The sequence below is a fragment of the Elgaria multicarinata genome, chromosome 2, assembly GCF_023053635.1.
Source record: "Elgaria multicarinata webbii isolate HBS135686 ecotype San Diego chromosome 2, rElgMul1.1.pri, whole genome shotgun sequence".
Lineage (NCBI taxonomy): Eukaryota > Metazoa > Chordata > Lepidosauria > Squamata > Anguidae > Elgaria > Elgaria multicarinata.
Genome location: NC_086172.1, coordinates 163383261 through 163398118, shown reverse-complemented (window position 1 = coordinate 163398118; position 14858 = coordinate 163383261). Strand labels below are relative to the sequence as shown.

The 14858-nt window shown below is 42.8% G+C and overlaps 1 protein-coding gene across 4 annotated transcripts in view; it reads right to left on the bottom strand.

Annotated features, from left to right (window-relative positions):
- The window catches only part of EML1 (EMAP like 1), a 154353-nt gene that overhangs the window by 68963 nt on the left and 70532 nt on the right, over positions 1-14858 (bottom strand). For 2 of the 4 annotated variants that reach the window (XM_063118028.1, XM_063118029.1), the window contains exon 1: positions 10417-10515. The exons of 1 other annotated variant lie outside the window; for it this stretch is intronic. In XM_063118028.1, coding sequence (XP_062974098.1) covers positions 10417-10486 — 70 coding nt within the window. In that variant the 5' untranslated portion in view covers positions 10487-10515. Of the gene's footprint in view, positions 1-1350; positions 1368-10416; positions 10516-14858 lie in introns of those variants that run through there. One more of the 4 variants, XM_063118031.1, reaches the window with a different exon arrangement.

Sequence of the window (14858 nt, the reverse complement as noted above, 5' to 3'; positions counted from 1 at the left end):
CTGCACTTTTTGTATAAGAATTTTAGATAAATACATTAAATATACTATACATGTAGATACACAAAATATACTGATACATGTGATATATTCGAAGTTAAGCATTTTAAAATTCTATGGATTTCAACAGGAGAGTTAAAGAACTTGTTTTAATCCCTTTCATTAGAAGCAACAGGACTTAGAAGTGCTTTACTTCAGGTTCATCAGATATGAGGAATTTTATTCTTAGGGCCAAACCAATGCTTCATCAAACTCTTCACTTGAAGTTGCATCTTTAGTTTTTTAAATAGTTAATAGCGGCATTGTGAGGAGAGAGTGTAGGGAAAGAAGGTTAACTCTCTCCTCCCCCAACATGCTACCCTCCCAAAGCTATTAGTTTTCATTTATGCCTATGGGAGGGGGCAATTTCTATGAAGATTATGGTAGAGTAGGGATAGCAACCACTCACCATGGCCCTGATGAAAATCGTCCCACTTACACAGCAACTCTTAACTATATATAGTAAAAACAGATATAGCGCCCAAGGACATCCGGTCTACTTTGGCCCTAAGATGAACACATTTACAGAATATGCATGGTTCATCATTTTTACTAATGAAATACTTCCAACCACAAACAAACCTGACAATGCCTACCAACAATCTGGCAGGCTATAAAAATAGACTCTTGTCATGTTTAGGCATCTTAGATAATAACCCTATCTTTCGATAGGTCCTTCCTATGAAAATCATCATTCGCTGATACAGCTAAAATGTAAGTTTAGTGAAACACGTCTTGTGGCAGCCATAATTAAAGCTTATATATTTCACTCCACATTCTACTACTTGAAGAGGCTGCTGAATCTCCACTGTACTAAATAATTCAACAACACTGGTTGTTAACTGAATATATACTATGCAAAGTTAATGACCTTGCAATCAAAAATAATTTTAAGTTATATTACATTGAGAAAATGTCTCCCAGCCAAAGCTCAACATCTAATCTTTTACAGTTACACAGCAATGAACACAACTTTCTTGATGGTGTAAATGTGCATGCCCCTGTGTAGCTGCACATTATGGAACTGATGCATATCTTGTTGTCATTCATGACCTGTCATCTACCACCCCAACTATACTAGCATGTTCTCATACCACACTCCCATATGAGGGTTTTGCCTAGTCAAAGAAACGAAGTGTTTAGCTATGCACTGTGGACTGTCAGGGGCTCTGGTGCTTGAACCAATCACCAATTGGTTGGAGGCTGACCTAGTTTAGTAAGCTATGGTCAAGTCTCAGACTTTTCAGTACAGAAAGCTACGGAACATACAATATCAGTTTGGCAGGCCATATGAAAGCTCTGGACCGACCTCACCTAGTATAAATACCAGGAGCTTGGATTTCAGTACTTGCATGATCAACACAGGGGTGGATATCTATTGTCCTTCAGGCTCAGCTGTTTCCTGATGCTTCCAGCTTCACCACAGCCTCCAGGCCTAGCTTCAATTATGGCCATCCCCACTGGTAGAGTGGCCATGTGTCCTTAAAGAAGATAGTTCTTCATTTGAAAGTGTCCACTGTTTGAAGGGATATCCAATCCAAGTCAAGTTTAAACCATAGGTAGGGAGAGTAGGGACCTTGAAGTCACCTGTTAACAGGACTTGGACAGCAGACTGAGCAGGCACACAAGATACCAGGACACAGTCCCCACTAGGGTGAGATGTATTGTATTTTAATTTACATGATAGTATGTATTTCTAAATATCTGCATATACAATTAGCATATGCAAACTTTTATGCACATCAGTGTTCTTTTGTCCTCTTTTTGAGAGATGTTTCCTCTTTTTTTGGCAATGCACAAGTTACCACCCTAATCTCCAATTCCAGTCAGTCCTTGACAATAGCCATTCAAGACAAAAACTTTCAAAAATCAATTCTGTTGCTACTATATTAAATTTTCAGATTGGGTTATTTTTAGATTGTTAGAAAACATGATTTCTTGGGCTCTAAAGAGTATTTAATTGATATTCCATCATTACATGTACTGTGGCTGAACATTTGACTCTAGTAACTTCTAAATATGTTGCAGTATATATTTTATGGCATTACTAATCAATGAGAGAGAATGAAAGCCCAGGGGTAGGAGGGTAGAATGTGGTTTTCCTATTATTATTTTCTTGTTTTCAACCCCAGGCCTTCACATTTCTATCATCTCCAGTTTTTATTAGAACACATTTCTTTACCATTTCCTGTGCAAAGATTGCATGTGTTTACTCCTGTTATAAGCGACATAAGGTATGGCACATAAACATTTTAACAAATTAATACAGGGGATCAACAACAACAAAAGCTGATAGCCCTTTGGATCCTCTATGTTCACGCTCTCCATCCTCTGTCTTCAGTGCTTGACTACAGCAACAACCAGCATATCTCCATTTCAGCTCCCCTGCTCTCAGTCATTTCAATTGTCCACTTCAGCGCTTGCTCTCTTTTGTCAATACAGCCAGGAGAAGAGAGCACTCAGCCATTTGGATGAATGCCAAAACTTGGATCTTCTTGCCATGTGAGAGACAAAAAATGTCACTCAGGATTCAAAATATTGTTGCTTTGATGAAACAACCCAGTAGCTTGTCACCTATTGCCACGAGCACACTATGTTTAAGTGCAGGTCGAAAAGGACATGCAAAAGGCAAGTCACAGTTCTGGAATTACAAACCATTATTTGAGAGGAACCCAGGCAACTGTCTATTCTATGACCAGCCAACTGCCTGATATTCTCCTCCTCCAACTCAACACTTTGTTACCATAAAATGCATAGAACTGGTACAGAAAAGCAAGATGTACACACAGAAGAGCTTTTGAATACTCATGTGAAGCTAGGCATACATGTGCAGCAGCATTCCTATGCTTAATGCTTTTCTTTTTAAATGGGCACCTCCCTCAAAAGGAGAAGGATTGTCTATTTACAATGCAATATAATAGAGAGAGAAAATCAGTATGCAAATACTGGATGTGCAGTAGCACCCCTTACACTGATGTAACTCCCTTGAAAGACTACAAGGAAAAGTAAGGATGAGATGCCACCATCCTTGAGCCATGGCATCACCCATTTTTAATACCTCCACTACTAGGGTGCGATGAGCTGGGTATTCAACAAAAACAAAGAGGGATCATTAAATATGTCGAGTTTTGACTCATGATGACCCAGTGTTTCATTTGACTCATTTGACTCAGACTTGCCCTCCCATAAAGAGACCTAAATAGAAGCCTGAAATAGAGATACAGTTATGCTATTACCATCCCAAACCTTTCAGGTACATTATTTTCATATAAACATAAGGTTCCTTCATCCTGAGACTTATTTTTATCTGATGGTGGCCATGTTCAGTTATTTAACTATGTTAATTAGGAACACGTGAAACTGCCTTACAATGAGCCGTACAATTGGTCCATCTAGCTCAGTGTTATTTGCTATGACTGGCAGCGGCTCTCTAGGGTTTCAGATAAGGTTCTCACCCTAACTTGAGATGCCAGGTAATGAACCTGGAACCTTTTGCATGCAAAGCCTCTCACCAGCCTAATTTGCCAGTATACACATTGTCACTTATAAACACTTGCATCATGAATCTTAAAAATAGAAATACATTTCTGTAGGCCATGTTGACTTACAACATTATTAATCCCTTGCAAATTAGGCATCTAACTTTAACCATCCACAACCTACTAATCTGGATTGGGCAGGGGCCATAGAACAATGAGGGTGCATACACTTTACATACAGAAGACCCTAGATTCAATGCCTAGCAGGGTCGGTTCTATATCAAACAACATCTCAAGTAAGGAATATAGTACTCCCCTCCACTGATTTAACTTTTGAATACCTTATTTTGTATCTCATTTGTATCTCATTTTATGATTTGAATTATATATATATATATATATATATATATATATATAATTCAACACTTGTACGATTGAATCTGATCATAGTAATTCACAATCACTCACATGCACACTATTAGTTGAATGATTCTTGATTATAAATTTTCCCATGAATTAAAAGAACAAAATTAACACAATGTTGATTCACACTGAACAATATTGCCAGCTTTATAAATGATCTCTCTCTCTCTCTCTCTCTCTCTCTCTCTCTCTCTCTCTCATTTATTACACTTATATACCGCCCCCATAGCCAGGGCTCTCTGGGCGGTTTACAGAAATTCTAAAAAACACACACACAAAAAACCAGTATACAAAATATAAAATTCTAAAACACAGAACATACACACATAAAGCATTAAAAGCTGTTAAAAACTAAACATGTGGGTAATTAAGATATATATGAACTTTTTGTACTATTTGTTTCTGCTACTGAGTGATAGTCCTGAAGCTGCCACTGCCCCAACACCCCAGGGAGTTGCCACAACTGCCTGTTCCTAAATCTGTCTCTGACATATCCAGCCAAACAATTCAAGAAAGCAGGGCTATGAAAGACCACTGCCTGAGATCTTGGAGAGATAGTGCCAGTCAGAGTAAACAGACATGTGGTAGATGGCCCAGTGGGCCAATATAATGCAGCTTCCTTTGGATCTGTTAAATAACAAACATGCTGAATGTTCCTGCAGTTGAATACAGACTGCAGGTAAATACAGACGAAAGCCATAAAAGTTATTTTCCCACATGTTCAAATAATGTATGGAGAGGGAACCAAGACACATACAAACAGCACCCCCAACTTTCCTACCACTCCTGATTCTTTCCCCCTATTTTCATGTCTTGAACAGGAAGAACTAAAGGGAGAATCTTCACGCATTCAGATGGAGCTTAGAATCTTCCCCATGATCAGAAACTTTGTCTGATCAAGGTTTCCAATCACAGGGAGGATTCTAAATCCATTCAGCTGAACTTGTGAAGTCCCCCACCCTCCGCTTTCAGACCTTCCCACTCAACACACGGACATCAAAGGTTGGAGCCAGCAGAGACGGGGACATTGGGTGGCACATGCAGCTACCTACTTCTCCTCCATGAAGAATAATGTGAAGGGGTAACTCCTGAAGGGAGCAAAATGCTCTGGAGTTCTGATAAAAATGCTCATATGACAGTTTTTTGACTCTAACTTTGTGTATTAACCCAAGAGACTGGTTAATCACCCAAGAGATTATCAGAGGGCTTTCTTTGGGTGGTTCTGCACAGTCCTATGGCCCAACTGGAGTCCACCCGGAGAAGAGCCTTCAGTGTGGTGGTCTCCTTTCTATCCAACTCCCACTGGAGGTCAGGCAGGCAGTGCCAACACTGTGCTGTTTCCAGTGCCTCCTAAAAACATCTTTATTTCAGGAAGCCTTCCTTGACTCCCAAGCCATGGTTTTATCAGAATTGTTTCTTAAACAAACAAACAAAAAAACTCATAGAGTTTTATTTTTATCTTATCTTGTATCTGTTATTGTATACCACTCCAAATCCGTCTAGATGTAGAATGGTATAAAATAAAATAAATAAAGACTGACAAAGCAGGCACTTATAAAATGCAAATAATAGTACCATTCTGGCTATTCTAAATGGGGATCAGAAGGGGACTAGGAGAGAATATGTGCATCAGAGACTGTGGGAAATAGATTTGCAATTCACTCACCTTCATAGAATCATAGAATAGTAGAGTTGGAAGGGGCCTATAAAGCCATAGAGTCCAACCCCCTGCTCAATTCAGGGAGCGTCTATATGGTCTATCTACCCTGCCGTGGCTGCGCAGGGGCACTGCATATTTATTTATTTATTTATTTATTAAATGTATATACCGCCCCATTGCTGAAGCTCTCTGGGCAGTTTGCAGAAGTTAAAAACAGTGAACTTTAAAAAGTATACAAAATTTAAAAACATCAAAAATATAAAAACAACAGTATAAAATAGTATCCATTTAAACAAGAAAAGTTCTGGAATCCATTAAAAACAAACTTAGCATATGTAGTTAAACGCTGTTAAATGACGCAGGCACCAACTCACAGCCACGTCAGGCTTTCCCCCCTGAAACTGCATTTTTAAAAAATTGTATTTATTTATTTATTACATTTATATCCCACCTTTTTTCCTCCAAGGAACCCAAGGTGGCGTACATAATCCTCCTCCCCATTTTATCCTCACAACAACCCTGTGAGGTAGGTTGGGCTGAGAGTCTGTGACTGGCCCAAAGTCACCCAGTGAACTTCCATGGCCAAGTGGGGACTAGAACCTGGATCACCCGACTTCCAGTCCAACACTCTAGCTTTTTCAATTGACCCAATGTCATCATGCTGTTTCCTCTGTCTGTCCCTGGTTGCTTCACTTCGGATTAGGAAAGTGGTTATAGCTAGCTGCAGTTCCCAGTTCAGGTTAGGCGCAGGAAGCAGGGCAGGGGGTGGGTTTGGACAAGCTGAGTAATAGCCACCATAGCCATATCACAGCCTGGGGAATAAAAGCAGGGGCAGTTTTTACGCATCAATTCAATGAACTGTAGCTGCACGGATGCGCTGCTACAGGCTTTCAAAGTAGCGCAGAGAAAACAAACAAACAAGAAAGGATTTCCTGTTTTTTGGTCTGCTGCCTATTTCTGCCATCTCAGATTTTTCCTCTCCAGATAGTCTACACTTAATCCTGCCATTTAAACAAATCAATGCCACTTCGCAGCAGTGATGCCATGGGGTTTGGGGGGGAATGTGGATGCAAAGAGGCATCATATAGACACCAGTACAACTGGTCAACTGTTAGATGCTGCTGAGAAAACCAGCACTGTTAATATTCAAGATTCCACTTGAATCCACCATGGTTACAAACGTTTTTGTAATAAGCGTTTTTACCTTTCTCCCACCAATAACAATTTAGAACCCTACACATCCATTCATAATACTGAATGGATATAATTTCAAATAAATCTTTCTATTTCCAAAGGAACCTGGGTGCTTAGTAGTCACAGTGGGATCATAAATTCCTGCTTATAAAAACTACAGAGTACGATGAATATAAAGTAAAACTAACAGAAGATCCAGAAAAAACATCAGTTACTCTGGACTTACAGCCCAGGAGTCCTCATTTTCAGGTTAAAAGCAAGTCAACAGTGGCTATTAAAATACCCTCCACCAATAGGATTTAAACTCCAGACTAACTACAAAGCATGTTATTTTTTCATACACAACATAAAAACTTGTCAACATCTCAACCTATCCTACTGGCCATCCGCTTAGAAACAATTCAGATATGATGAACTTTGTCCAATGAACAGAGAACTAAACTTGTGACCTCAGCCCTCCCCTTCCACAGTGGAACATCATCTGAAGTTTTGGGGTTGGATCTCATCACTGTATTGATGATACCCAGCTCTATCTCAAGTTGCCAAGGAGGCTGTAAAAGTCCTGGAGATAGTAATGGATTGGATATGAGCTAATAAACTGAAGCTCAATCAAGATAAAATAGAGGTTTTGTTGGTCAGAAGTGTGACCAGTGAGGGACTGGGAATGCAGCCAATTTGGGATAAGGTTGCACTCCTATTGAGGTGGTGCTTCTGAACTCAGCATTGCTCTTGGAGTGACCAGGAGTGCTTTTGTCCATCTTCCAACTAGTGTACCAGCTGCATCACTTCCTGGAAAAGATGGATCTGGCCATAGCTATCCATATAGTCAGATCCACTTACATCTCTCATCTAGATTACTATGTGGGGCTTCTCTTGAAGAGGGCTCAGAAATGGATGCTGATGCAAAATAAGGCAGCCAGAGTGTTGCCTTATTGTACACTTTGTACACCATATAACACTTGCCTTATACTAACACTGGCTTCCAGTCTGTTTCTGAATCCAATTCAAGGTGCTGGTTCTTACCTATAACATCCTAAACAGTTTGGGGCCAGATATCAGAAAAATCATGTCCTCCCATATGAGTCTGCCTGTAATTAATTGTTTTTAAAATCGAACATTGCTTTGGAGGTCCTTTTGGGCAGAAAGGCAATTCATTTTGTTTCTCTTAAAAATCTATTTTAAGGTATTTTATTCTGTTTTTATTTTATTTTATCTTGTACACCGCTCTGAAATTTTGAATGAGGAGCAGTATCATAGAATCATAGAATAGCAAAGTTGGAAGGGGCCTACAAGACCATCGAGTCCAACCCCCTGCTCAATGCAGGAATCTACCCTAAAGCATACCTGACAAATGGTTGCCCAGTTGTCCAGTATATAAATATTGTAAATAAATAAATTATCTTTTCAATAAAATAAATAAATAAATATGTTTTACTCCTCCAGAGGCTCATCCAAATTTGTTTACTTTTCTAAACTGTAAAAGTTCTTTCAATCTGATCTATATTCATATCATTAAACCTTCCTGCAGATCATTCTTTATGCCTGGTTAGAACATCTTCCCAGAAACCCCACATAAATGTGAAGTAATCTTGTTCTTTCAAACAGCTCTGTAACAAGTTATCTCTAATTTGTTTCCTCATGGGCCAGAATTTGTATACCAGTGTTATCCAATCTCCCTCAGGGCAGTGGCTGTGAGTCCAGTTCTACAACATCTTATCATGCAAGCTAATCCTGTTGAAACCAAACACACGTGAGGTAGGCATGAATGAAACAAGCTGTGTGTGAGTGAGGAAAGCAATAGGCATGAAGAACCCATCAAAAAAACTAATGGCTAATGGACTTCATGAAGTCAGCTGCTATTTTAAAATATCTACAAGTCTTGATAGAAAAGCAGACAATTTTATCCTAAACTATTAACATCTCATAATATATCACCATCAATAATGATAAAACATCCAGATTTTTTCTTCAGCAACAGAGATCCCATGTTGTTATAAAGGAAACTCTTGTATATAGTATAAACAATGATTTAAATAATCCCATCTTTCATCTCTGATTAAGGAGAACTGCTACTTCTCTGTTTTCTACCTGTGAGAAAAACAGAGAAATCCACTGATGTACAACACAAATCAGCATTTCACATATTCTCTTATCCCTTACACAAGAAATCATATATAACAATAATTTCTGAACTCTGTACTAAACATCTTGAAATACATGCTATAATTCATTCATTATAACTTCATGAGGTAAAAAATAATAATCAAACACTCTAAACTTCAGAGACTAAAGTCACCAATATAAAGCTTTTTGCAATAGTGAAACCTATACATATTATTTTGCTCAGAATTAAGTGCCACTGAGTTCAATGGGGCTTAGGATGGGTACAATTTCCTAAAATGGCTTTTTAAAAAAAATATCTCATAGATGTTGTCCAATGAGCTAATATAAGCCAAGTTATCCATTCCTCTCATGGACTCACCCTGCCTTTAAAAATCTTATTGCAAAAGTTTGCCGCAAATTAAACTGTATTTTGTCACGTCACCATCATCGGATTTAGCGTAATCCTGAAAAAACATGCTGGAAACTACAGAACTTGGAAACAGACAGATTTTCCTTCTCAAAACTGACTTTTGTTTAGTTTAAAAAATAACCTCACTAGATACCATAAATCTTCCACACTGGGCTATATTTGAAGCAAATTGAACCCATCACCAGAATTACACAAGACATCGATGATTCATATTAAAAAAAATATTGTCCACAAATACACATTCCTTAAAACTTTGAAAGCTTTCTCACTCATTCAAAGCCCAAGCCTGGTAAACTTAGCAAACATGTCAATCCGCCAAGCCTTTTTTACCCACGAAGTGGTGCTCTCTACAAGTTACACCCAGAAATAGAACCAGCTTTTCTCCCTCCAACACAAGATGGGGAGAGTTTTCGCTTTCTTTTCCAAGCTCTTCACCTCTCAATGAAAACTTGCATTACACAGACGTCTGTGCATTCCTATAAACTGGGGCGGGGGAGTTTTTCAGAACAGATATTGACTGAGTTCGGACGACACGCTAATCAATGGTTGTTTCCCATTCTGTTCCTATCCCCCCCCCCCCCGTTGATTAGCGTGTCGTCCGAACTCAGCCATTAGCTCTCTTTCTCCCTCTCTCCCAAGCTGACACACACGACACGCGTTAACTAGAACAGCAAACGTGTTTGTTTTTCTTTCTTTCTGCTGTGCTGTCAGGCAAAACAGTGTTGGTGGTGGAGCTAAGTTCTTTTTCTGTCCCGCTCCACTCCACGGTTTATTCCCGAGCTCCTTAGTTTGGGGGCATAGTTTTCTAGGGGAAAGCCTAGAAAAGGCCCTGTCTTTCATCCTTGCTGGGAAATTGGGGCCGGAGTGGCGGGGGAGGTTTGGGTCATTAGCAGATTCCCCTCGCCAGCTTGCTCTGCACATCCACCTCACTTGCCAGGAACTAGGCAACAGTCGGCAGCCAAGACTCGCAAGGCTGCTGGGCTTCGGGGTTTTGCCGACCCCTACCACAGCCCACCCACCCCCCGAACTCCTCCACCCCACTCTTCCCGGGTAGGTCGTGCGTAAGGGAAACCTTACTTTGCTCTCCTTACCGTTGCAGAACTGCAGAAGCGAGGAGGTGTCATAGAGGCTGCTGTAACTGGAGAATCCGTCCTCCATCATCCTGGAGCCACTTTCGCGCGCCCCTTCCTCCCCCTTGGGGTAGTCGCGGCCCCCCTCCTCGGCTTCCCTAACTGTTCGTCTCCCCCCCACCCCTCAAACCCCTTCCGTTAACCCCACAGCTCAGGCGGCTTCTCCCTCTCTGTCTTCCTCGCCCTCCTGCTTTGCTTGCTCACTCCTCTCACCCACCCACACACACACACCAAGAACTGAGGAGAAGCTGAGGCGGCTGGGGCCGGGGCCGGCCTGCTGCCTGCCTCTGCCAGTTGCCATGACAACGCATTCACTCCACGGTGGCTTGGGCCGCCGCCGCTTCTCTTCCTCCACGAGGAGGGGAACGGGAAAGGGGGAAGAATGGGGCTGGTTCCCCCCTCTGAGACTTTGTCTGCCTCTGTGTGTGGGGTGGGGTGCGGGGGACTGGAGTTAGGTTTTGGGTAGGGGCTCCTTTCTCCTAGTGGTTTGAAGGGGCTGCTGAGAGCGGGGCTGCTTCTCTCTCTCTTGTCACTTTAGAAGGCAGGAAGATGGAGCACTTTTCTTCCCCCCGCCTGGCGAATGGAAGCAGGGAGGTGGGGAAAGGGCTGCGTTTCTCTCCGAATTTAAGGGTGCGCCATCCATTTCTCACTCTAGGCAGTGACAAAATTCTCCTTGCTCTATGCCTGGACGGATTCGAGTTGCATCCTTTCGGGGTGGGGGTGTTAGTTGAGGATGGTGCTAAGGAGATAAGACGCCGCCTCGCCCACACACCCGGCCATTAATCACTCCCCAAATGCTTGACACCAAAGCCTGGGAAAGGGAGAGCAGCTACTCCTCCTACTACCCATGTGCTGGCTGAGGAGCGGGCTGTTTGTCCCAGCAAACAATTGGCTTAAGGGAGACCCCCATCTGTAAGGTCAGTGAGCAAAAACAAACGATTGGGGAGGGAGGGTTAAAAGAAAGGAGCGTGTGGCTGTTTCCCTGTGCAAGGAGGTGTCTTCGGCCCCATAAAAATTAACCGCTGATGTCGAGGAGCTCTCTCTGAGATTCGAGGAAGGGCGGCCTGTTCATACGAGTGCGAGACGCGTGACAGCCGTGACAAGCTAAGAAAGCGTTTGAAAATCCTATGCGGCGCGTACACCATGGTCAACTGCTCTTGCATAGGAGCCTTTCCCAACTTGATGCCCCCCCCTATGCCAGCCGGGGAGTTGTCCAACATCTGGAGGGCACCGGGTTGGGGAAGGGTGTTTTAAGGCGCAATCCTACGTAGGTTTAGACACACAAAAAGTCCTACAACTCCCAGCATGCCCCAGCCACCTATGTCGGATCTTCGTGGCACATGCTCACTATCTGCACTGGGCTAAGTATGGAAATGCGATTTTCTGGCTACTGCTGCTACGTACAAATGTGGTTGTTCGTGCAGACCTCCCCGGAACTCAATGGCCCCACCCTCCAGATTGACTCAGCCTTGGTGTGAAATTATAAAAATGAAAACTGCATTCCTGGGCATGTGCAGAGTGCCTTTTCACTTCACCTGCGTACATCATCGATACGCACGTTATATCAAAATTAAAAAGCTGTCAGGACAGAAATTAACCCTAACTTCCGACAGACATGGGCCCCAACGTCCCTTCTCCATTTTTTTATTTTTTATTTTTTTTTGTCCGCCCCAAAATTCTGGCTTCCTGATGGGAAATAGAAGAAACCCTTCTGGCTTTAGGATTGTGAGCTACGCCCTCTTTGGCTAGCTCAGCCGGAGCCGAGCTCTTGCTGCTGCTGCTCCTCCTCTCAGTCACTGCGAGCCGTGGTTTCCAGCCCCCCTTTCAAAATACGGGCACTGGAGGGAGCGAGGGAGGATCCCCAGGGAAGAAGTGGGCGACAGATTTCGTGGCTGTTTGCTGGGAGGCGCCCAAAAGGAGAGAAAGTGAAACAAGGGGGTGGGGGTGGGAGAGAGAGACGGATCTGCTGAATTTCAATTCTGGTACGGAAAAGGGAAAAAAAGGTTTTACAATGTTAGGCAGCATAAAGGAAAAACAGCCATTTCTAACTCTTCTTCTATTGGGATTTAACGGCAGATCATGCCCAAAAAAGGATTTCTGACTCTTGTCTAGAACAGACGTTTGGGGGAAAGAGCTGAGCAAAGGATTGGGTGGTGCTGAGCGAAGGAGCCTTGATGTAATTATGTTAATACTTCTGAAGCGCGTCTGTGCCGTTTGCTTTAAGACTCCTGGCGCCCCATTCTGTGCGTGTAAGTTTACCCGGCATTCCGCTGACTTCATTGGGTCTTACTCCTGAGTTAAGTATGCCTAGGGCTGTGGCCCTGCCGTGCTATCTTAAGCACTGGCTCTTTACCACCACCATTCCAACTCCCGAGTAAGTATGCCTAGGATTGCAGCCTTAATTGATATTAGGAAGAAAATGTGCAGCTACTGACACAAGAGGGAGTTTGGGAGAAGGGGGAGTAAAACTGGGAATGGCGGAGGGGGGAGAGAGGATTTACGAGATTCTTATACTATATAACTTTTCCTGCTGTGCCAAGAATAAAGTTCTACAACTCATTTAGGGTGTGAGTTGTAGAACTCATGCCTTGCCGGAGAAGAAACCGCTGATGAGTTTTTCAAAGTCTGATTACAACGGAAGGGGAAGGTCCCTCTGAATCTTACTTTGGAGGTACAGCCTTTGAACAACATGCATAAGATCAGGATGCGCAGCTGCTATCATAAATGCACATATAGCAATAAACCTATAGACATTTATTGAGATATAAATCCCACTGAATGGAATAGGTATTAGGATTCAGTGTGCATAAGATCCTAGTTTTGAGATGTATTAGTTGCCCCTTAATATACTTTAGGTTCCAATCCTATACCCTCTTATTGACCTCAGTGGGACTTTTGAGTAGACATGCAAAGGATTGCACTGTTAACTACACTTTGAGAGGTAGTAAAGTGATGAAACTATTCTACTCGCTCATTGTGTGACTGGTTAGATCAAGCTGATGTTTTGGCCTACAACCCCTCACCATTGACCATGTTGGCTACAGCTGATAGGAGCTGTAGGCCAAAACATCTGGAGGGCCATTAGTTGCCCACCCTTGGGTTAGATAATGTGGTGTGGAAACTAAGAACATAAGCAGAGCCCTGCTGGATCACACCAAGGGTTTATCTAGTCCAGCATTCTGTTCACACTGTAGCTGACCAGCTGTTGACCAGGAACCCACGAGTGCAGCAGCCTCCAGCCCGTGTTCCCAGCATACTGGAGGTAGCATAGACACATCAAGACTAGTAGCCATTGATACTCTTCTCCAGGAATTCGTCTAAACCCCTTTTAATGCCACCCAAATTGGTTGCTAGTCCATACGAATAACTGCACAAACGAACAATTGGTGATAGTTATAATACACAATAATGTAGAGTAGAAAGGTGTGTTCTAGTCTAGTCTGCCTCAAAAGAAGAAGTAAACAACATGCACGTGGCCCATTCAGTGGACTGTTCTGATTGCGCTGCTTCTGCACCCAGCAGGAAATAGCAACAACTTCTGTTTTTAAATATATATATCGGACTTTCTGGGTGGGTTTTTTTTGTCATGCAAGGATGGCCAAAAGGGGCGGGAGGCATGCAGGAGGCAGACGACGTTTGCGAGGGACCCATGAAAATCCATGAGTGCCCAGTAATGTGTGCAATAAAAGCTCGTCTGATGGAACTCTTTATGATAAAATATGCTGTTATTTTTTGGTGTTTGGGGCTCCATTCCTTTTGCCTTTTTCCCACCTCTCAAACATGGCCCCCGAGAGCTTTTCTGAAATAGCATTTGGCCAGTGAGTTGAAAAAGGTTAAACAACCTTGCTTTAGCTGCTCTGCCACTGATCTATGCACACTACTCCCCCTAAAATGACTGAAGTGATACATGAACCCACAACCTCTGAATCCGTTTTAGGAGCTCAGAGCCCTGCCTTCTGCCTCCTGGAAGTCCAACATCTCCATTCCTCCACAGACTCCATAGGAAAACTGGCGGTGAGGGTGGCAAAGAGGCAGTTCTTTTCCACCAGCATTGCGTCTTCTCAGTGTCGTCCGGTGGAGCTTTTCCGAGTGGTTCGCGGCCTGTTACACTCTGGGCCAGGGCGTGAGATAGTTGAACCCTCGGTAGCACGCTGTGACGAGTTTGCACGGCACTTTGAAGATAAAGTCGCTCAGATTCGTCATGAATTGGACACCACACTTAATGCAGCTCCACTAGTAGAGGCATTCAGAGCGCCGTCCGGTTCAGTTTTATTGGATGAGTTTCAGTTATTAAGGCCCAAGGATGTGGACAAGGTGCTTGGCCAAGTCCAGTCGACCACCTGTGTGCTTGACCCTTGACCCTCATGGCTCATTACATCAAATAAGGAGGGGATCGCCGGCTG